This window comes from Amblyomma maculatum, chromosome 10 (assembly GCF_055883805.1).
Source record: "Amblyomma maculatum isolate TAMU_Amacu chromosome 10, ASM5588380v1, whole genome shotgun sequence".
In the NCBI taxonomy this organism is placed as follows: domain Eukaryota; kingdom Metazoa; phylum Arthropoda; class Arachnida; order Ixodida; family Ixodidae; genus Amblyomma; species Amblyomma maculatum.
In genome coordinates this window covers 23,800,996-23,818,938 of record NC_139353.1, presented here as the reverse complement: position 1 = coordinate 23,818,938, position 17,943 = coordinate 23,800,996, and the positions used below count along the sequence as shown (strand labels likewise).

General features: G+C 49.4%; 2 protein-coding genes across 3 annotated transcripts in view; one reads left to right on the top strand and one right to left on the bottom strand.

Annotated features, from left to right (window-relative positions):
• The window catches only part of LOC146175873 (hypoxia-inducible factor 1-alpha-like), a 234,861-nt gene that overhangs the window by 60,411 nt on the left and 156,507 nt on the right, over nt 1-17,943 (bottom strand). The window lies entirely within an intron of this gene.
• Mt2 (tRNA (cytosine(38)-C(5))-methyltransferase) lies at nt 10,985-17,919 on the top strand. The gene is made up of 3 exons (XM_084582234.1): nt 10,985-11,776; nt 13,546-13,944; nt 16,278-17,919. The coding sequence occupies exons 1-3, from the start codon at nt 11,288-11,290 to the stop codon at nt 16,569-16,571; spliced, it is 1,182 nt and encodes a 393-aa protein (XP_084438360.1). The 5' UTR covers nt 10,985-11,287; the 3' UTR covers nt 16,572-17,919.

Below are 17,943 nucleotides of genomic sequence, written 5' to 3'. Positions count from 1 at the left end.
TGCAACTTGAGCTTCCCGGCGGCGAGGACGACAATCGAGGTCGGGAAACAAAGGAGCACGGCGAACAGAAAAGCGCAAAAAAAGGCGTTATAGTGAGAAAGTAGCCCCCCATCTCACGACGACTTCCACTCTCAAGCTCCTCCGGAGACGCGAGGCAGAAGCAACCCAGCCCCGGCGAATTCGATTAGCAAAAAGGCGACGCGGCGTCGGAAAGCGAGCCAGCATAAAACATGCGAGTGAGGGAAAGGCGGGGTGGATTTCATCTCAATGCCAGCGCGCACGAAAGCGCGCGTAAATTGTGTAATTACGCGGAAAGCATCCGTCGAGTCGTTATTAGGCAGGGCCAGTTTAGACAGGCTCTCTCTGCTGTGCCTGATACGGAGAGGAAGGATTCTCCAAACCTCAGCGTCCAGCGGATAAGCAATGGGCGGCTGTCATATCTAAGAGGAGACAACAGCCGTTGGAGAATGAGCCGTCATATCTCGGCCAATTTAGTCGAGACGAACGGCAGACGACGACCAAGAAGAAGAAGAAAAAAAGGAGAGAGAGAGAGAGAAGAGGAAAGAGAAAATGTGGCGCGAGCAGACGACTTACCCTGGACTTGATGGTGTGTGGTGGTCGTCTGCAGCGGTCCCAGCGATTGCGTCGTTCTTTATCAAAGCCTGTCGTCTGCGATGTTGTTGAAGACGCCGATTACAAGAGGAGCTGCAGCAGCTGCGCTGTCGTCGACGTCAAGTCGGCGGCGCCGGAACAGTTTTATAAGCGTTATCCAATCGGGTCCGACCGCCTTTTTTCTCGAAGAAGAGGCGGCAAGAAGCGAGCAGCAGGGCGCACGGTGCGGCAGCACTACTTTGGTCACCGCCGACCACCGCTGGGGACGCTATTTCCAGCGCGGAGACCGAAATAACCGCCGCCGCGGGCAGCAGAAACAGCAGAGGGAGCACATGGTCGTCGTCGCAGCACCACCATGGCACACATACAACAAAACGCGCGGAGGCACAGTTGTGTCGACGCTTTGGCGTTTGCCCCCACAGCCGACCCCCGAGAGGAGTTCCTCACATGCGTGCGGCCAACTTGTCGGCTCTGCCGCCAGATACCGCCAGGTCAAACTATAAATCAAGCGACGGCACAGCCGGGGCTCACACACACAACACTGCTGCTGCAGTCCAAAGCACGGAGGCAGCGCGCGAGGTGGCGGTAGTAATAGTCACGGCCAGAACCCCGGAGAAGAAGGAGCAGGCGAAAACAACGCGGCGTCTTCTTCACAACGGCTCGCGCTTTCTTTTCCGACGTGGCACCACGAGTGTGCCGACCGGTGACGGTAATCGAGGCTAGCTGAGCGCGAAAAAGAAAGCGAAGCTACAAATAATAAAAAGAAAGTGATTCTCTCCCCTTCCCCGTTTTCCGGGTGCTAGCGGCGACACCGGCACAGCCCGCGGGAAAGCAGCCGGCGGCGACAGCACAGACAGCGCGCCGTTGCTGATACGACCGGACGATGTGGTTCGTGATCGGGCGGCGCCGCAGGAGCGGACGGCGACAAAAAGTGAACGAAGAAGTCAACAAGAGAAGAACGAGGCCGGGAAGAAGAAGAAAAAGCAAGTGGCCACCACTTCCATAACCACGCCTACTACCCGGCGGTGAGGAGAGATAACTGGTCGGCAGACGACGTAGTCGTGCGAGCCAGCGGAGCAGCGGAGACGAGGCGTGTGACGAGCACGTGGTCGTGGAGCGGCGCTGTAACAGCAGCGGCGGCTCCCGTCCTTTTCCACCGGCTCGGGCGACCGCTCAAGCTGATCGCTGCTGACGTCGGAGAGAGAGCGCGTAGTCGACGTTCGCCGCCCCGAGGGAATTAAATAACAAGCAGGAAAAGAGCTCCGGCATAAAGGGTTAGGAGCGGCGTCGCGAGTGCGGAACTCCCGCCACTCCCACCAGCCGCGATTTGCAGCCTCTCGCTTGCTCTTTCCTCTCTCACCGGCGCCGAGTCTGCATCCCTCCGGTGTAACCTGCGAACGCCGGCCTTCGCCGCAGCGCCGCACTCTCGCTCCCAGAAAAGCGCGGCCTCCGAGATCGCCGAACGCGGCAGCAGTGAGCAACGCGCGAGTAGCAGACGACGCGCAGAGGAGGCCACATCAACGACTGCACTGAGTTACATGAGCTTACCGAAAATGTAGAGAGAAAGCTTCCCTCCGCAAAACTGACGAAAAGCGCGAAATCCGTACTTGCTCTGACTATAGCAATTGGTCCAAAACAAATTCAACCACACATAGCTTTTCCCTGCAAGCGAGCCGTCAAAAAGTATCACTCAAGGTATGCGTGGTTGTCGCGTCCTGAATCGACGCCGTGATATGATTCCGCAGCAAATTCGTTTTCCAGCTTATATCCAAGGAAAATGCCAAGCGCTGCTTATAAATATGCAAATATGGTGCCACCTCTTCCCCGTGCAGGCAATTTTAAAGAAACTATGTGCGCGAGTGTATATATATACATGGGAGGCCAGGGGAGCGCGGCCTCAGTTTTTGATGGACTATAATAGAACGAAGCACCCGCTCGAGGAAACGAATGCAGAGAGGCTTAGCGAGGGGGCTGAAGAGGGGGGGGGGGGGGGGGGTGTATCACTCGAAATATTGCGGAGAATTCAACTGGTCGATTTGAAGCGGAGTATCAATCCCGACCAGAGCCCCCAAATCCTGCAGAAAAGCAATCCAACCCCGATCGACCAGGGGAAAACAAACATGCTCGCTCGCACAGGGAGAGGCTGGCTACCGGAAGGTCTCACACGCAAGCCGATTCCGGAGTTTTCGCCCAATAGCTGCCCCCTTACACTTTTGTCTTCGTTACATGATAAAGAAAACCTGTCACGTCCTGCACTTAACTCCTGAGCTGCACCGCATCCTGACAGGCATTATGGCCAAAGCTGTGGTGGGAATGCCAATGAGCATTCTAGAACAAGGCTTTGTTGCAGGCGAAAAAATCTTTTTGAAGCACAGCTCGCTCAATGTTTGTAGCAGGAAGAGAGCACTAAAAAAATAATAAAGGCGAATACAAAGGGTGTTTCATCTAACTTGAAGCACGTGATAATGAATGACATGCTGCACTGCGCCAAGATTTGAGTGGTTTTGGCTTTGCCTGCGGGTAAGCTCATCAGTGCACATTCCCCAGCGCTGAATTTGCAGAAAATGTCGAGACAAACCCAGTTTAGTTTCCGCTAACATCACTCTAGTCTGGTTACTTTCTAATTCCAAAGCCCGCGAACTTTAAAAGCTGACACGTGACTGCGCTCCCCAGTCGGGATGTTAGAGCTCACAAACGCACTAATCCCGACCTCGGCGGCAGTTTTTCGATGGAGGCGAAAAGCAAGGCGCCCGTGTGCTGTGCGATGTCAGTGCACGTTAAAGAACCCCAGGTGGTCGAAATTACCGGAGTCCTCCACTACGGCGTCTCTCATAGCCTGAGTCGCTTTGGGACGTTAAACCTCACAAACCAAACCAAACCTCTTAGACGAACTCGACAAATGGCCAGCTCGGTCACAGCGATCGTTTCGAGATACGGGACGCAGCCAATTTCCTTTGTTACAGCTGTGATTCTGCAGAAACACCTTTCACGGCACAGCACATGTTTCTTGCAGTCATGGCCACGTCAATCGCGACGGTTCGGACTTCCTCCAGGCCCACGTGGCGGACGACTTCCGGCAACGACGCAAGATCGAGACCACGCATGCGCACAAGGCGGTGACCCGTATGCTGACGCACGCAGAATGGATCCATCGTTGAAAGTTTCTCGGGTTAGTTGCAACTCGTATTTCTATGAACCAACTTCCTGCGGCGAAAGCTTGGATTGACGCGATTATACAGTGCAAGAAACAAAAGAGGAAGCTCGCTCGGATGCTGACTCCGCAGCATTGCAGGAAATTGGGGGAGGGGGTTCTAACACCTTCTCTCGCAGTATTCTACTTGTGGTAAACCTTGACGCTGCGGCAAAAGAAAAAAAAAAGAAAAGCCCCAATCAATCCAGCTTGGATATTGCACTACTGTAGGGCCTCTTAAAAGCATAGCATTCACAGTGTTCGTTCGTGGCAGCTGATAGCGACGCCGAAGCAGATTTGCGAAACTCGCGCGGTTGTACGAATTAACAGTAGGCGCTAAAGGGCCAAAAAGCGAAATGGGAATGGGTTGGACTCCAGACATCTATAGCTCCCTCGGGAGAAGGGACCAGAGTCATCTGTCTGCACATTAAGCGGAGCCTCGGCCTCACCATGCACGTGCCGAGGCTCTCTTGTTGTGCGGGAATCGGATTTTTGGCACGGGCTAGGTGCAATTTCATGAAAGCCCACAAAACAGCAGCGGAATGTAGCAGGTTTAATGTAAAGGCGCAGTTTGATGCCACTGGCGCACAGCAACCCCCCGCCCCACCTCCACCCCCCCCCCCCCCCCTCCAATGCCAATGATGACCAGGCCCCGACCCCGGGACTCCTTGGATGAAAGCGTTCACATATATTCAACCAAGCCTACGGCGTCGACACATTTCGACTTTCTACTGTTTGTAACGGATGGCTCGAAGGCATTTTTTTAAACATCTGCTAAGGAAAATAGGCCTCCTCGTGACGTGACGACACAGTTTGAACTAATATAATCGCTCCTCAAACAATGCGAGAAGACGACAACGCGATATCATCGATTACAAATCAGAACAGAAAGAACAAGCACGTTATCCGGCACTCTATATAACCGCGTCGGAAACAAGCAGACTCGGCATGCCCGATCCGGAAATAATGGCTCAGACCCTGCTCTGCGGAACAAGAAATCCTCAAAGCGACCACAGAAACACGTTATATGCCCTGGTGCAAGCAGAATTTGTTATGACGGACCAGTAGAATTCGCTTTCGGATTCCCTTCCTCAATCAAGGCCTCTTATCGCCCACTGACAAGGGCCGTAAAAGCAGAAATCTTCGACAAACACGAAGATAACTCCATTCGTTTCCCTTGAGCGAGCCTAACCGCGTTATGTCAGGCCAACGGAACTCGAGGGAACGGCTGCAGTAACACCCGCAAACACCGCGAACCTCTCCAGCTATGCGAACACGTGCCAACTAGGCCTGGCAAGTCATCGACTGCGAAACACCACGCTCAACTTTCGACACGCTCGCGTTTTTGGAATGCGCCAACAAATGCGAACTACTGACACGGGCCGATGTTGAAAATTTTGTGTGACGGATTCGGGTAGCAGGCTATCTGTTGGTGTTTTTATCAGATGATAAGCAGGTACAATCACCTGCGGCGGTGCACGGCTCAAAGGCTATATAGGATGGGGAGCGACATGTACGCAACGTCAGTGCTCGAAATTATACGGAACTTTTCATTACGCCGTTCCACGCGCGGCTTATGAATGCTAAACGCCTCATCCATGCCACCAAATGGGTATACATGAAAACAATGCACGCAAGGAGAGATGTGGACGAATGCGTACAAGTTCCGTATTCGGGTCTTTACATGCGGGCGGCGCCCCGCTATAAGTCATTTGTAACGCAAGGCAGATAGATACACATTAGAGAGTTTTAGCTTATCGTGATCCGCCACCGCGCATTCCACTGCGCATACCCAGTCCCCCTTGACGCCGATAGATGGCGCCACATACTGGATGCCGGCACATAGACCTGCCGCGTCGGAATCAATCCGCTTGAGCGCCCCGCCCACGCGCCGTAGAGAGTCACGGTGGCGGATCGCGGAACACGGTAAGTTAAATCTCTCTATTAGAGAGAATTAGCACATCGTGATCCGCGATACGCTACCGTGATCCGCCACCGCGCATGCCCAGATCTCTTTGATGCCGATAGATGGCGCCACGTACTTAATGTCGGCACATAGACCTGCCGCATCGGAACCAATCAGCGTGTGCGCCCCGCCCACGAGCGGTAGAGGGTCACGGTGGCGGATCGCGCATCACGGTATGCTAAATCTCTCTATTAACGCCATGTAAGACACCCGACTCTCCTGAAATCTGCCGAGGCGTGCAATGAGAAGTCGAATCAAGACACGTGTCACGAGCATGGCGGGTGCGGGAATTCCTTACAACACGCTGTACGCGCCGGCGACGGTCGCCAAAGCAGGTAGATAGATAGGGCATGCGAGAGGAGATTCGCTTGAGAGCGAACACTCTATCGCGGATGTGGCCTGGCTGTGCGATTGCCGCCAGTCGTGGAAACAAGCGCACAATTAAAGATGCCGCAGGAGTGCACCACACCTGGAAGTGAAGTGGCTGCGCAGGTAACGCCCGAAGTTTTCATGCAACGCGGCAATCGCCTAGAAAGGAGAGAAAAATGCAACGCCGCGGTGCAGAACAGCTCACAGATTGCGCGCTTCCGTTCGGGGGACTTCGCGGTCTGCGAATACAAATATGCGGCAGTTCAGGAGGCAAGACGGTGGGGTGCGCAGATCATCCAGTGCAGATCGAGTTAGCCTGCTACAAGCTCACTGCTACCAATGTAAGTTTGGTATGGTTTGTAGGGTTTAACGTCCTAAAAGCTCCCCAGACTATGAAAGGCACCGTACAGTGGAGGAATCCGGAAATTTCGAACCACCTGGGGATCTTTAACGTGCACCGACATCGCACAGCTCACGGACGCCTCTCCGTTTCGCCTCCATCAAAGGGTAGCCGGCGGCGGTCGGGTTCGAACTCGGATTACTAATGTAAGTGTATTAGCATGCATGCTACGCAGTGAATATGTGCGACGGATTAACGCTAATCACTGCTTGTGGGCTGGTGGACCAGGGCAAACGTCTACATTATGCTTAAGCGTGCAAATGTAGGGGCAAACCTACCATTTCCATCCATTTACTGGCGCTTCGGCATACCGCTATCGTACAGAAAACGAGGTGCTGGCGGAGAAACGCACCGTGACGCGAACACGACTCGGCTACCGCAACCACGCCAGCGCGCGATTTGAAAACAAGAACGAGTGCGGCATCCTTCGGTGTGTGAGCCGATGCAGCGAGACACGTGCAGGAAGCACTATATGCATGAGGGTGTGAACGAGGGAAAAAAAGAAACGCGAGAAACACTGCGCACACCCACAGCGGCACAGCCCATACTACCACGCAGCTATTCGCTTCGCAAATTTGCGTGGCGCGCCTAAACCTTGCTAAACCTAGCGTGTTGCGCAGTCGCATCATGGCTCCGCAGCCGAGGGCGGGCTTGGAGCGCTTCCAGCTCTCCGCGTTCATTACATGCTGGGCTTGCGGCCTGAATGGAATAAGGTCGCCACAGCGGGCGATGTCGTCGACGTAGCAATGGCAATGGAATTCAAAAAAAGAAAAGAGGGGGAGGGGGCGCAGCCGTTGTCCGGCGACGGATCTGCTGGTTGATGTAAAAAGTGACTTCGCAACAGCCGTTGGCAGGCTTGGACAGGAAACATGCCACGCATTTCTGAAGCAGGATAAACATCCAATTCCAATTGCTTACTCGAAAGTAGACGATAAAAGACCATAATTTTGCACGAAGTAGTCTCCTTCGTGCAGCATTTATCGGAATAGGATCGGGAGGGAAAAACAGCTGTAATGGCAGACGCTGACATAGGAAGGGGTTATGGGCGCGCCAGCCTCTACGCAGCCTAACCACAGGGGAGCCGAACATCGTTTTATGTGAAGTGAAGTGTGACTAGCCGGGGGATGCAAACAAATGTAGAGGGCAGATCAAGGACTCGTTATGAGATACATGCGAAGGGCCGCTCAGACAAAGGCAGAAATGGTGGACTTGTTTTTTTTTTTTTTTGCATGTTGATAAACGTGATGATAAATGAGAAATGAAAACGTAATCATGGACGCAGTGGATTAGAAACCACATGCCACATGGGATGTCTTATTAGGGACGATACCATAAATGCTTTGAGTTTTTACCATCCCAAATGCAATCAAAGCATCCATTCTAACCGCGTGCACTTTGATACTGCACACTGCTGGTTATCTTAACTACGTTTCGCTTTATGACTCCTAACAGACGAAGGGACGGGAATCGGAGGCAGAGCTAGGGAACCACATATACACGGCAATCTGCGGAGAAAACGGCTAAATTTGAAACGCCACGAAAGCTCCTCTCCGCATCCACAAAATGAGGGGACACTGTACAGACCGCGTCCGACCGCAGAGATATATCCGACCATTCGGTAGAAACGGCATACACTGGAAATGAGACTATATGTTTTTTTTTCTTTCTTTGTTTTTTTTTTTTTTTTTTTACGCATTTACACTAGTAAAACGAATGAAGACTGAACGGCTACGGCCACGCGTACAGCTACCAAGTATCCCACCCCTCTTTTCCAAAGTTATTCGTGTACAGGGTTCACATAATCTCCGCAGCTAGGGCTTCATTCGCACTGCTGACGTATACAGAGGTCCTCCCATCAGGCAACCACCTAAAATACCCGGCTGAACGAAACACGGCGAATTCCGCCCAGTCTGCCACCTCAGACATCACGGATGCGGCAACGCTCCGCGCCTTCCATGCCCCACCAAAAAAACGCATTTCCTCAGAACCGGTTGCTTGCGTTTAGGCGCCGACGCACCATCAAATGGCCTCGTAGTATATCTCCAGGAAACCTCGCAATGAAACGAAACTGGATGCGCGCACGCAAAAGCTGTTAGCGCTGTGTGCGAGCTCTCCGGTCATACGTTCGTGCACTGTAAACCGTCCCTCGCGCGTACTCGAAAAACAAAGCGGACGCTCGGCTCGGCGCGGAGATTTTCCGCGAGACTGCAGTCACCGTAGCCATCACTGTACATTGTATATAGCGTGAGGATATCGCGACCAACGAAGCTGCATATCAACCGTATAACCGAGACTCTAAATTTGTATTTTCTTTTTCCATCTCATATGAGCCAGAGTCAGTTACCACGCGCCTCTTTGCTCATACCCTAAGGATATGATCTTTGCAGTCCAGATATATGAAGAGAGCTTGGTCGACACGACTGACAGCACTCTGCGAACAACAGGATACACGTTTTGCAGAAAGCAGTGCCAAGGATAGACAATAATACCGCTATTAACTATTGCTCTAATATATGAAGGGGCACTGGGCACAGCGCCATCAAATCTTCCTTCAGTGAAGCTCGAGAGTTCGGCTTATTTGTGGTCCCGTTGGCATCGATTTGTCTTTTTTTTTTTTTTTTAGACAGGAAAGGATGTATAGCTACTGTTAAAAAATTCCCAATACTTTTGCCGCCACCCATTTCAAGCTCGTTACGTCAATGATGGCGTCAAATAATTTTAGACTCCGTGATGCTGGACTGAAGAGTGGTCCAGCCTCAGAGATCCAAAAACTTAAATATTAAGCACCTGAATGGAATTTTGCAGTTTGTGAAAATGGCGTGTGGCGCTTCCTCATTACTTGTTTAGTGCCCTTTATTTATTGCTAACAACTAGCCTATTTGAATTCAGTATCGAATTTTTCTGGCTTTCTGCTGAACAAAGGCGAAAGTTGACTCGCGCCTTTAAAACGCGCCACTGTATCGGTGAAGGTTTACTTCACTTTGCCTCCCCACTCCCTTTTAAAAAGAATGATAGACAAATGCAGCAGCGAAGTTTACTTTGTCGCAGAGGTCTTGTCGATTCCCCGACACGAGGTAGCAGTAAGGATTCTCGTTACGGCAAACCGACACACGACACAGAACCGGTTTCGGATGTACAGAGCAAGTAATAAGTTATGCGGCGATACCGATCAGCGTTCGACGGGCAATAATTAACTGATTGTCGCACCAGCGCTTCACGACGTGAAGAGAGAGGGTACTTTCATAAGCGCGGGCGTCGGAAAGGGACGGGGAAGGGGGATGTAGAGGGGGGGTCAGAAGGAAAGTAGAAGGGAACATCTCCTGAGCAGAAAGCTGCAGGGGAGCAGCGAGACGGAAAGCTTTCACTCGCGCATTCCCCTCATCCGTAGACACTGACGTCAACGCTCTGACGTCGTCGCGGAAGGTTTTCTTCGGCAATCCCTTCAATCTTCGCTCGGCACACGGTGCTCGGCGGTTGCCCCAGTCGCTGGAAAGCGCTCTAGCAGTGGAAGTGATGACTGGCTCTAGACTTGCGACAGCCAGTAAAAAAAAAACCCGAGCACGCACACAAAAGCGAAAACTACAAGGGGATAGCTCACAAAAGTGATCATTATATCTCGAAGGCGCAGCCGAACCCGTGTTTCGATACACACCTTATCATTGAACAGCACAGATCACGACAAACAATTCGAGCTGTAGCTCTTATATAGCTGTCGGCATGCGACACACCACGGATGACGATGGTAATATAACGATTCCTCGACCTACAAAAAAATTTCATCGAAGAAATGCTCCGCGATGAATGCCAAGCGAAAATTTGGCAAAAAAAAAAAAGAAAAAATGGTGTGAGGAGGGCGTTTGCGCAGTTGCTGAAGTAATGTTCAATTATCGCCACCTTCATCTTATTTCCGAGTAATAGAAGCGGAAAAAAGAAGTCACATGCGCAAACTCACACAAAATTAAATTACCGTGCCTCCACCTCGGCAATCGTACGCAGTACTCCTTTCCTTATATGCTGTGAGCAACGCGCATTTTCCAGAGCAGATTTGAATCAAATTACGGTGCTCCGACCACGGAAATCGCATGTAGTACTCCTTTCTAAGCCAAACCTCTGATTCCTCCTGCGCAAATTACACATGTGAGCAACGCGCATTTTCCAGACCAGATTTAAATGCAGGAGTGCGGATATGGCCCCTTTCTCACCTCCCGCCAGATAGAGAAGGGGCTGCCCTTACAAAATGTCCACACTTACCAAACAAACAAAAGCAGCAGAGAGAAAGTGTGTGTGCGTCGATGGGAGGAAAGAAAAGAAACAGGCGTGAGGATATGAGGAACTGCAGGGCAAATGCAAAGCTGCAAAGCGAAGAGTGGAGAGGAGGAGGAGGAGGAGGACGAAGGAAAACCGGATTGGGGTAGAAAATGGAGCGGCAAGTGATTTGGAAAGAACATAGAAAAAAATTCTCCGCGCTCAACGGTCAGGTGTCGCCATCTCTCGGGAAAGAAGCCAACAGCAGCAGCGCATTGAGCGCCGACCCGCGATATCTCTTAAAAACGAGAAGCAATGTGACGGAACGCGGACGTGCGCGGACGCCATTTCTGCGAATAGTGTTTTTGCGGCAGCGTGCAACGAAGAGCGGAGTCCTGAACGAAAGGTCGGACGTTTTCACAGGTTTTAGCTTCTCTCGACTTGTTATCAAGCATCTACAGCAAAGTTCAAGAATGAAACAGTAGAAACTAGAGCTACGCGAAGTATGGAAAACCCATCGACGGGTGTGTCAGATGTGCCTCAGGGAGCAGACGAATGTGCAGACGACGTGCAATGCACGCGCGGATGCAGCGACGACAGAAAGCTGCGGGTTCTCGAGCTCTACAGTGGGATAGGAGGAATGCACTTCGCCTGCCGTCCTGATCGAACACGAATAATCGCGGCCGTGGATGTGAACACGACGGCCAATTCCGTATACAAGTTCAACTTCCCCGGGACGCGGCTGCTGCAGCGGAACGTGCAGTCCCTGAGCACCCGCGAACTCGACGCGCTCGAGATCGACTTGGTGACGATGAGTCCGCCGTGCCAGCCGTTTACACGACAGGGCCTCCAGCGCGATTCCCAGGACCCGCGCACATCGTCGCTGTTCTCTTTCCTTAAGGTTCTGCCCACACTGAAGCGCAAGCCCAAGTACCTACTGCTAGAGAACGTCAAAGGCTTCGAGTCATCAGCCACGCACGCTGCTGTCACTCAGGTAAGCGCGAAATGCACACGTCGACAAATCAAGGCGCGGCGGTAGCTTAGTGTCCCCGCAATGATCATGCACGCGCGCGGAGTAAAAAAGACAAGTTTCGGCGCTCATACGTGCTACTAATGCTGCATACATAAACTAATCTTCAGTTTACTGTGATGTTCAATATCATGTCATTTTTTTTTTTTTTACAGCACGTTGAAACTAAAACAATTAGCAAATGAAAATGCAGCAGGGCTTGTAAATGTCTAGATCTTGGAGGGAGACAAATAAAAAAATAATTTTTTTCTATATAGTTCAAAATAAATGTGTCTAGATGTGCTTGTAATGGTGTAAGGAGATCTGGAAATTCTATTTCTGAATATATGTGTTCAGAAAAAAATAAAGAGCACTGCAGAATCTGCATTGGAGTAATGCGAAAGCACGAATGCTGCTGTTGGTTGCTTTTAGTTGCTTAATTCACTTCTTTTTTACCCATTTTAGTCTTTGGTACTTTCAAATTGCGTGTAAATCCCTTCCTATGCCCTTTTTCAGCTCTACTTCCGGTTGCGCGATGTCACGTTAATTCACTTCTTGTTTACCCATTTTAATCTTTGGTACTTTCAAATTGCACGCCAATCCCTTCCTATGCCCATTTTTGGTTCGACTTCAGGTTGCGTGACGTCACATTCTTGACATCACCTTAATTGACTGATTTAATTAACTATTTTAGTATTTGACACACTCAAATGTGGCACCAAGCCATTGACTAACGAGACCATTTTCGCCTTTACTTTTCCATTTTTTGCTGCCTCTAATCAATTACGTTATTGGCCTAATTATTATTTCGGACACAACATTATGTCACCCTCTGTCAATTGATACCACTCATTAATCTCTACCACTTCTCAATTACTCACAACTGCTGCGGACACGATTTTGTGACACGTTCTGCAGACTCGATCTGGGGACAGAAATCTGTGAAGATAGCCAAGTAATGCTTTCGCATTAATAGAATTTCCAGATCTCTTACAGTATTACAAGAACATCTAGACACATTTCTTTCATGAGACGAGCACTTTCAATGAGCGTATCTCCCTATAACCTCAGATCAACAGGAGACATCAACGCAAACACCAGAATAGACACTTCTCTGGTCTATCTGTTTGGCACGGAATAATTAGTCACATGTCTTAGCTGACAACACTTTGGCTGTTAAATGTCAGCCCAATGCATTCAAGCCACTCTGGACTAACTAATGATATAATACACTATGTGTAGCAGTTTGTTATGCTGTGTAAGGCATAACGTCCAGAAGTGAATCGGGCCATAAGGGACACAATAGTGGTAGGCTCCAGATTAATTTCGACCACCTGGGGATGTTCAGCACACACCGACATTGTACAGCACATGAGTAACTTTTGTGTTTTGCCTCGATTGAAACGCGGGCAGGTGCTGACCCACCGTGAGTCGCAGTCCACATTGGGCAAGTTGGCTTGCAATCATGGTAGAAAAAAATATTTAGTAAAGGGATGATGAAAACTGGCTGTAACAACGTGGACAACTGCTACCATGCTGTTTCCATCACTCTTTGTTGTCACTTTGCATACTGCATTTTATGACCAAATTAAAACTCGGGAGGCATTTTTGAATGGTATAGGATGTCTTGCACAGCTAACTCAACATAAACAAGTTGCAATTTTTATTTGACCATCTTTTTAAAGGACACAGAAAGAGTGCGTGCAGTGCTCGGGAATATACACTGTGGTCACTGATGCTAAATCGCATTGCAGGCCCTCGAAGACAGTGGCTACCACATCCACCGTTACCTGCTGTCGCCCACTCAGTTCGGAGTCCCGAACTCACGGCTACGTTTTTACTGTCTTGCCAAGCTGTATCCAGCAGAGTTCAGAGACTGTTGCCAAGAAGCGAATGGTGTCTGCTCTGGAACGTGCTCTGAAAAGCCACCTTTTGGGTCGCAAGGCACGAGACCGCCACAGTGCTTGTCCGATTTCCTACACCTCGACAGTGGGCGGGAGTTGACTGATGAAACGAATTACCTCCTTCCAGACAAAGTTCTCTCCAGATTTTCGCTCATCTTGGACATTGTTGAGCCCTCATCAACCAACACGTGCTGCTTCACAAAAGGCTACGGCCACTACGTCGAAGGAACCGGATCTGTCTTGCTACAGGTGCTGTGCATACTGTGTTGGCTGTATCTCTTCTCTAGACTTCTGGTTCCGTTTGGCGACTTGTCCAAATTAATAAACACTAATGCAACCATCATTGTGGTGCCTACAGGTTAATGCAGCAAGAATACATGCATAATTTGTTTGCCACTTAGTCCCTAACAATGCTAAGTCACATAAAGACCATATATTTCTCGATGGAGTACTTTGCATGACTTGACACATGCTTATCTATGCTAAGTCAACATAGTTTCACATTTTATGCATTCAAACGAGTGAATATGAAATACAGCCGTGGCCAGATATATCGAACTTGAAGGGGATTGCGAAATAGTTTGATACAGGTTGAAGAAGACCATGCGTCAATGACGAACGACGACGAAGCTCTTGAGACTGCCAGCTGTAGATAGCCCTCACTCATCGCCACTGAGATCATACCGCTGCGGATCTTTACGATGAGCGTGTGCAGGTTATATGCCACAACCTCCACTGAATAAAAAGTGGCTTATTGGGACATGGCACGTGCTGGCAACAAAGAGCCTTGCTCAAGGTTATCAATGACGTACCCGAGAGAGAGGTATGGTCACAACCAGCAGTTTTAGACCAAGCACAAGCGCCACCTGGCAGCCTCAATAGCTTATTCACCGTTGGCGTCGGAACGTGCTCTTTTTCTTCATTTCAGATATATCAATAATTCAATGCATAAAAATGATGGTGAACAAGACTATAATCTAGAAGCAAAAATGTGCTGCACCTACCCAAGTGATGCGATGTGCTGCCTGTCGCCATTCTGGCAGCACGTTGCTTGCTAGGTGTTACAAGACCGAAACTGGTTCTGACCGGAAAGCGTTTTGGAAATAGCCATTGTCTATCATAAGATGTGTTACCCTCTTACAATAACACTACAAAAGGAATAAAAGCTAAAGGCCCCGCTTTCAACACAATGGGTCCACGAGCCATGTTCTTGCCTGACGAGAGGAATGCAGTCAGTCTAAAAACACCGGCTTCTTCTGAATAAACAAAGTGTCTTGCAAAGACACGCCAGACGCAGCTAGAAAGCAAAGCATGTTGTCGAGACTTAAAAGGCCCATGAAAAGCTATTTACTAAAAGTGCGCATTAGCAATAGTCATCCCATCAATCGTCTCTGCAACAATAAAATTTTTAAGCTAGCTTTAATAACACTGAACATCTGGGCAATCAAAAATGATGCTCCTCCTTTCCCTCCTCAACTCAACACACGCTGGCGTATAAGAAAAAAAGAAGAAAAGTCGCGACAGCGTCCCACCACACCCCGTTCCGCTTGCCTAACTTGGGAGTGTCTAATGAGCCGGTGCCCAGCAGCCCCACTGACGTCAGTGGGGAGGCTTATTATTAATAAAATATTTAACCCAATAATTTGCAAATTACTGGCTGTATGTAAAGCTTTTGTATCTGACTGGAACATTCACATAGACCATCTCTGAATTTCTTGCATTGGAATTTTACCTCAAATAGCATTTCAGGGGTATGCCAATATTAAAACAATCAGGGTCAGCACATCAACTTGGCAAGATAAAATGCACTATGGCGCAAACAGGGCGATGCAACACGGCTAAAGAATTCCGAGCAGTACAAGGAACATTGCTTACCACGTGGCAGCAACTCATGCAAAAACGCCAAACCCGTCTCGGAAGGCGTCACTTCAGTCTTCGTCCCTGTAAGGCTCCGCTCCACCATCCGTGTAAATCAGGCTGGCCTGTGCCGCCTGCCGATTGCGCAACCACCCCCGGCAGGGCTCCCACCAGAAACCACGCGCCCTCACTGCCATGCCAATCACATGCCGCCCTCACGCTTGACAGCCTGTTCATGTGCAATCGCGCTGCACACGCATGCATCAAAACAGATGGAAAATAGCACGCATAGCTGTGGAAGCCCCATAAGCATGCCAGACTGAGGTCGCCACTAGGCTTTAGTTAGGTTCCCCTCATTACGTCAGGCAATGTGGTGTAAAAAAAAATGAGTGCGAAGAGACGAAAGGTGCCCACCAGCACACCCTACATTCACATCTTCACAAAACCAGTGCTGCCAGGTGTCCGACGCTGTACTGCTGGCCTGTTTATATGCGAGAAGCGATCAAAATGATCTAGAAGTTCCATTCAACATATTGAAAGTTGAGTAGTGTGGCTTTCCTATGCTTTTGCATAGAATTTTCAAGGGGGCAATCCGTGAGTTTGGTTAGCTAATCATTTGAAATATCAGAGTTCGAAACACCTGGACTTGAGTGCGCTGACCATATTTTCTTTATGTATTGGCCTAACAGTGATGATCATCTGCGCCTCTCTGTGATGCAATGCAGGCCACAACAAATGCTATGCACGATGCCTACCGGGAGGTGCCAGCAAAGGAGGCAGTCCCGCCGCATGTCCTGGAGAAGCTACGAGCTCTGCGCCTGCGTTACTTCACTCCGCAAGAGGTGGCCCAGCTCATGTGCTTCCCCGAATCGTTCGCCTTTCCACCTGTCCTGAAGCTGAGGCACCAGTACCAGCTGCTAGGGAACAGTGTTAATGTTCGTGTTGTACGCTGTCTCCTCGATTACTTGTTGGATGACGCACATGACGAACACACCATGGATGGCCAATGCTGCACTTGACAAGCTTTTATGGCCTTGTGATATACAGCTTGCTGTGGAGAAGTGCTTGCACAGTGTGTGCTTCTATTTCTACAGAACTTGGAGAAACACCAGTGTGCTACCTCTGGATTTGAATCCCTCGATCGAGAAGATCACCTAGATATGGCCACTGTAGGACCACGGCCTCTCTCACTGATCACCAGTCACGAGTTAACCCTATCCTGTGCCAGATAAGGCTCACTACATCCCCGCAAACTTCTTATCACTCTATCTCCAAAAACTTTCTACCCCTCATTATGTTTCCTGTCTGTGCCGCATAATTCTTAATGGAACACTAGTGGTGCCTCACTTTGTTTAGTCAGATCTCACTGAATGCTGTCGTGAAGGTTTTGCCTGCTCGTTTTCATGCTTGCAGTAGCAATGACTCAAGGCATTTTGTTGATGTAGCACGTATGTTTCGGCATTTCTGCTTGCAGGTCTAGCTGTCTACTGTGCAGCAATGTACTGTGTTGCAATCAGTCTTGTACATGTTGCAGAGAATAAGTAACGCATTACAATTGCTCCAGCTAAAATGTAACTGATTACAGTTATCTATTACAGCCCCGGAAAGGTAACTATTACAGTACAGTAATTGATTACCACAGTATTACTTTTTTTGCTATTTTACTGCAATGACACAAGCTCCCTCAAACTGCTATAAACCAGCTGAGCTTGGCTGAAATGTTTGTACACATGGTTAATTTTCAATAGGAGTTGTATTTGAAGGGTGTTGTCACTGATTTTGCAACACTTCCTCGTGATGACATAAGCTACTACACTGAACACTCTCTCAGTGTAAGTGCTAGAGGGTTGTTTTGCATTATACCATACCACAGCTCTAGGGAGAGCGCGCTCCTTTTTATAGCCTTCCTAATGGAGTCTGTTTCCACCTCCCACCACACCTCTATGAGGTCGCCACCGCCTCACATCATTCCCGTCTACTACCGCTGTGTGGGCTTACTCCCCGGCCTGCCTGCACCAATTGCAACCTGCAAGTTCTCACATTTCAATCCTTGTAGTTGATACACAGAGCGTACAATCAGCGCCTCATATTTGCGATCTATGAAGTTTAAAATGCAGATAAATTTTGCGTGCGAGCGCTCCTTTAAGTGCGACTGCATGGTCGGATAAGCATCTGGATATACTGGCATCAAAGCTTTCTGCCCCTAAATTTTGAGCCAACAGAAAGTTTATATGTCATACAGCATTGTGAAATGTTTTAAGCGGTGTTTAGAGTTATACTCAATCTGAAGCGCTTAAAATGCATGAGGAGTGGGGATTCTGAAGTTTAAATAATAACCTGGAATTTTCATCGCTGCCATTTCCATTTAATTAAGGGGGGACGCGGGTCTTA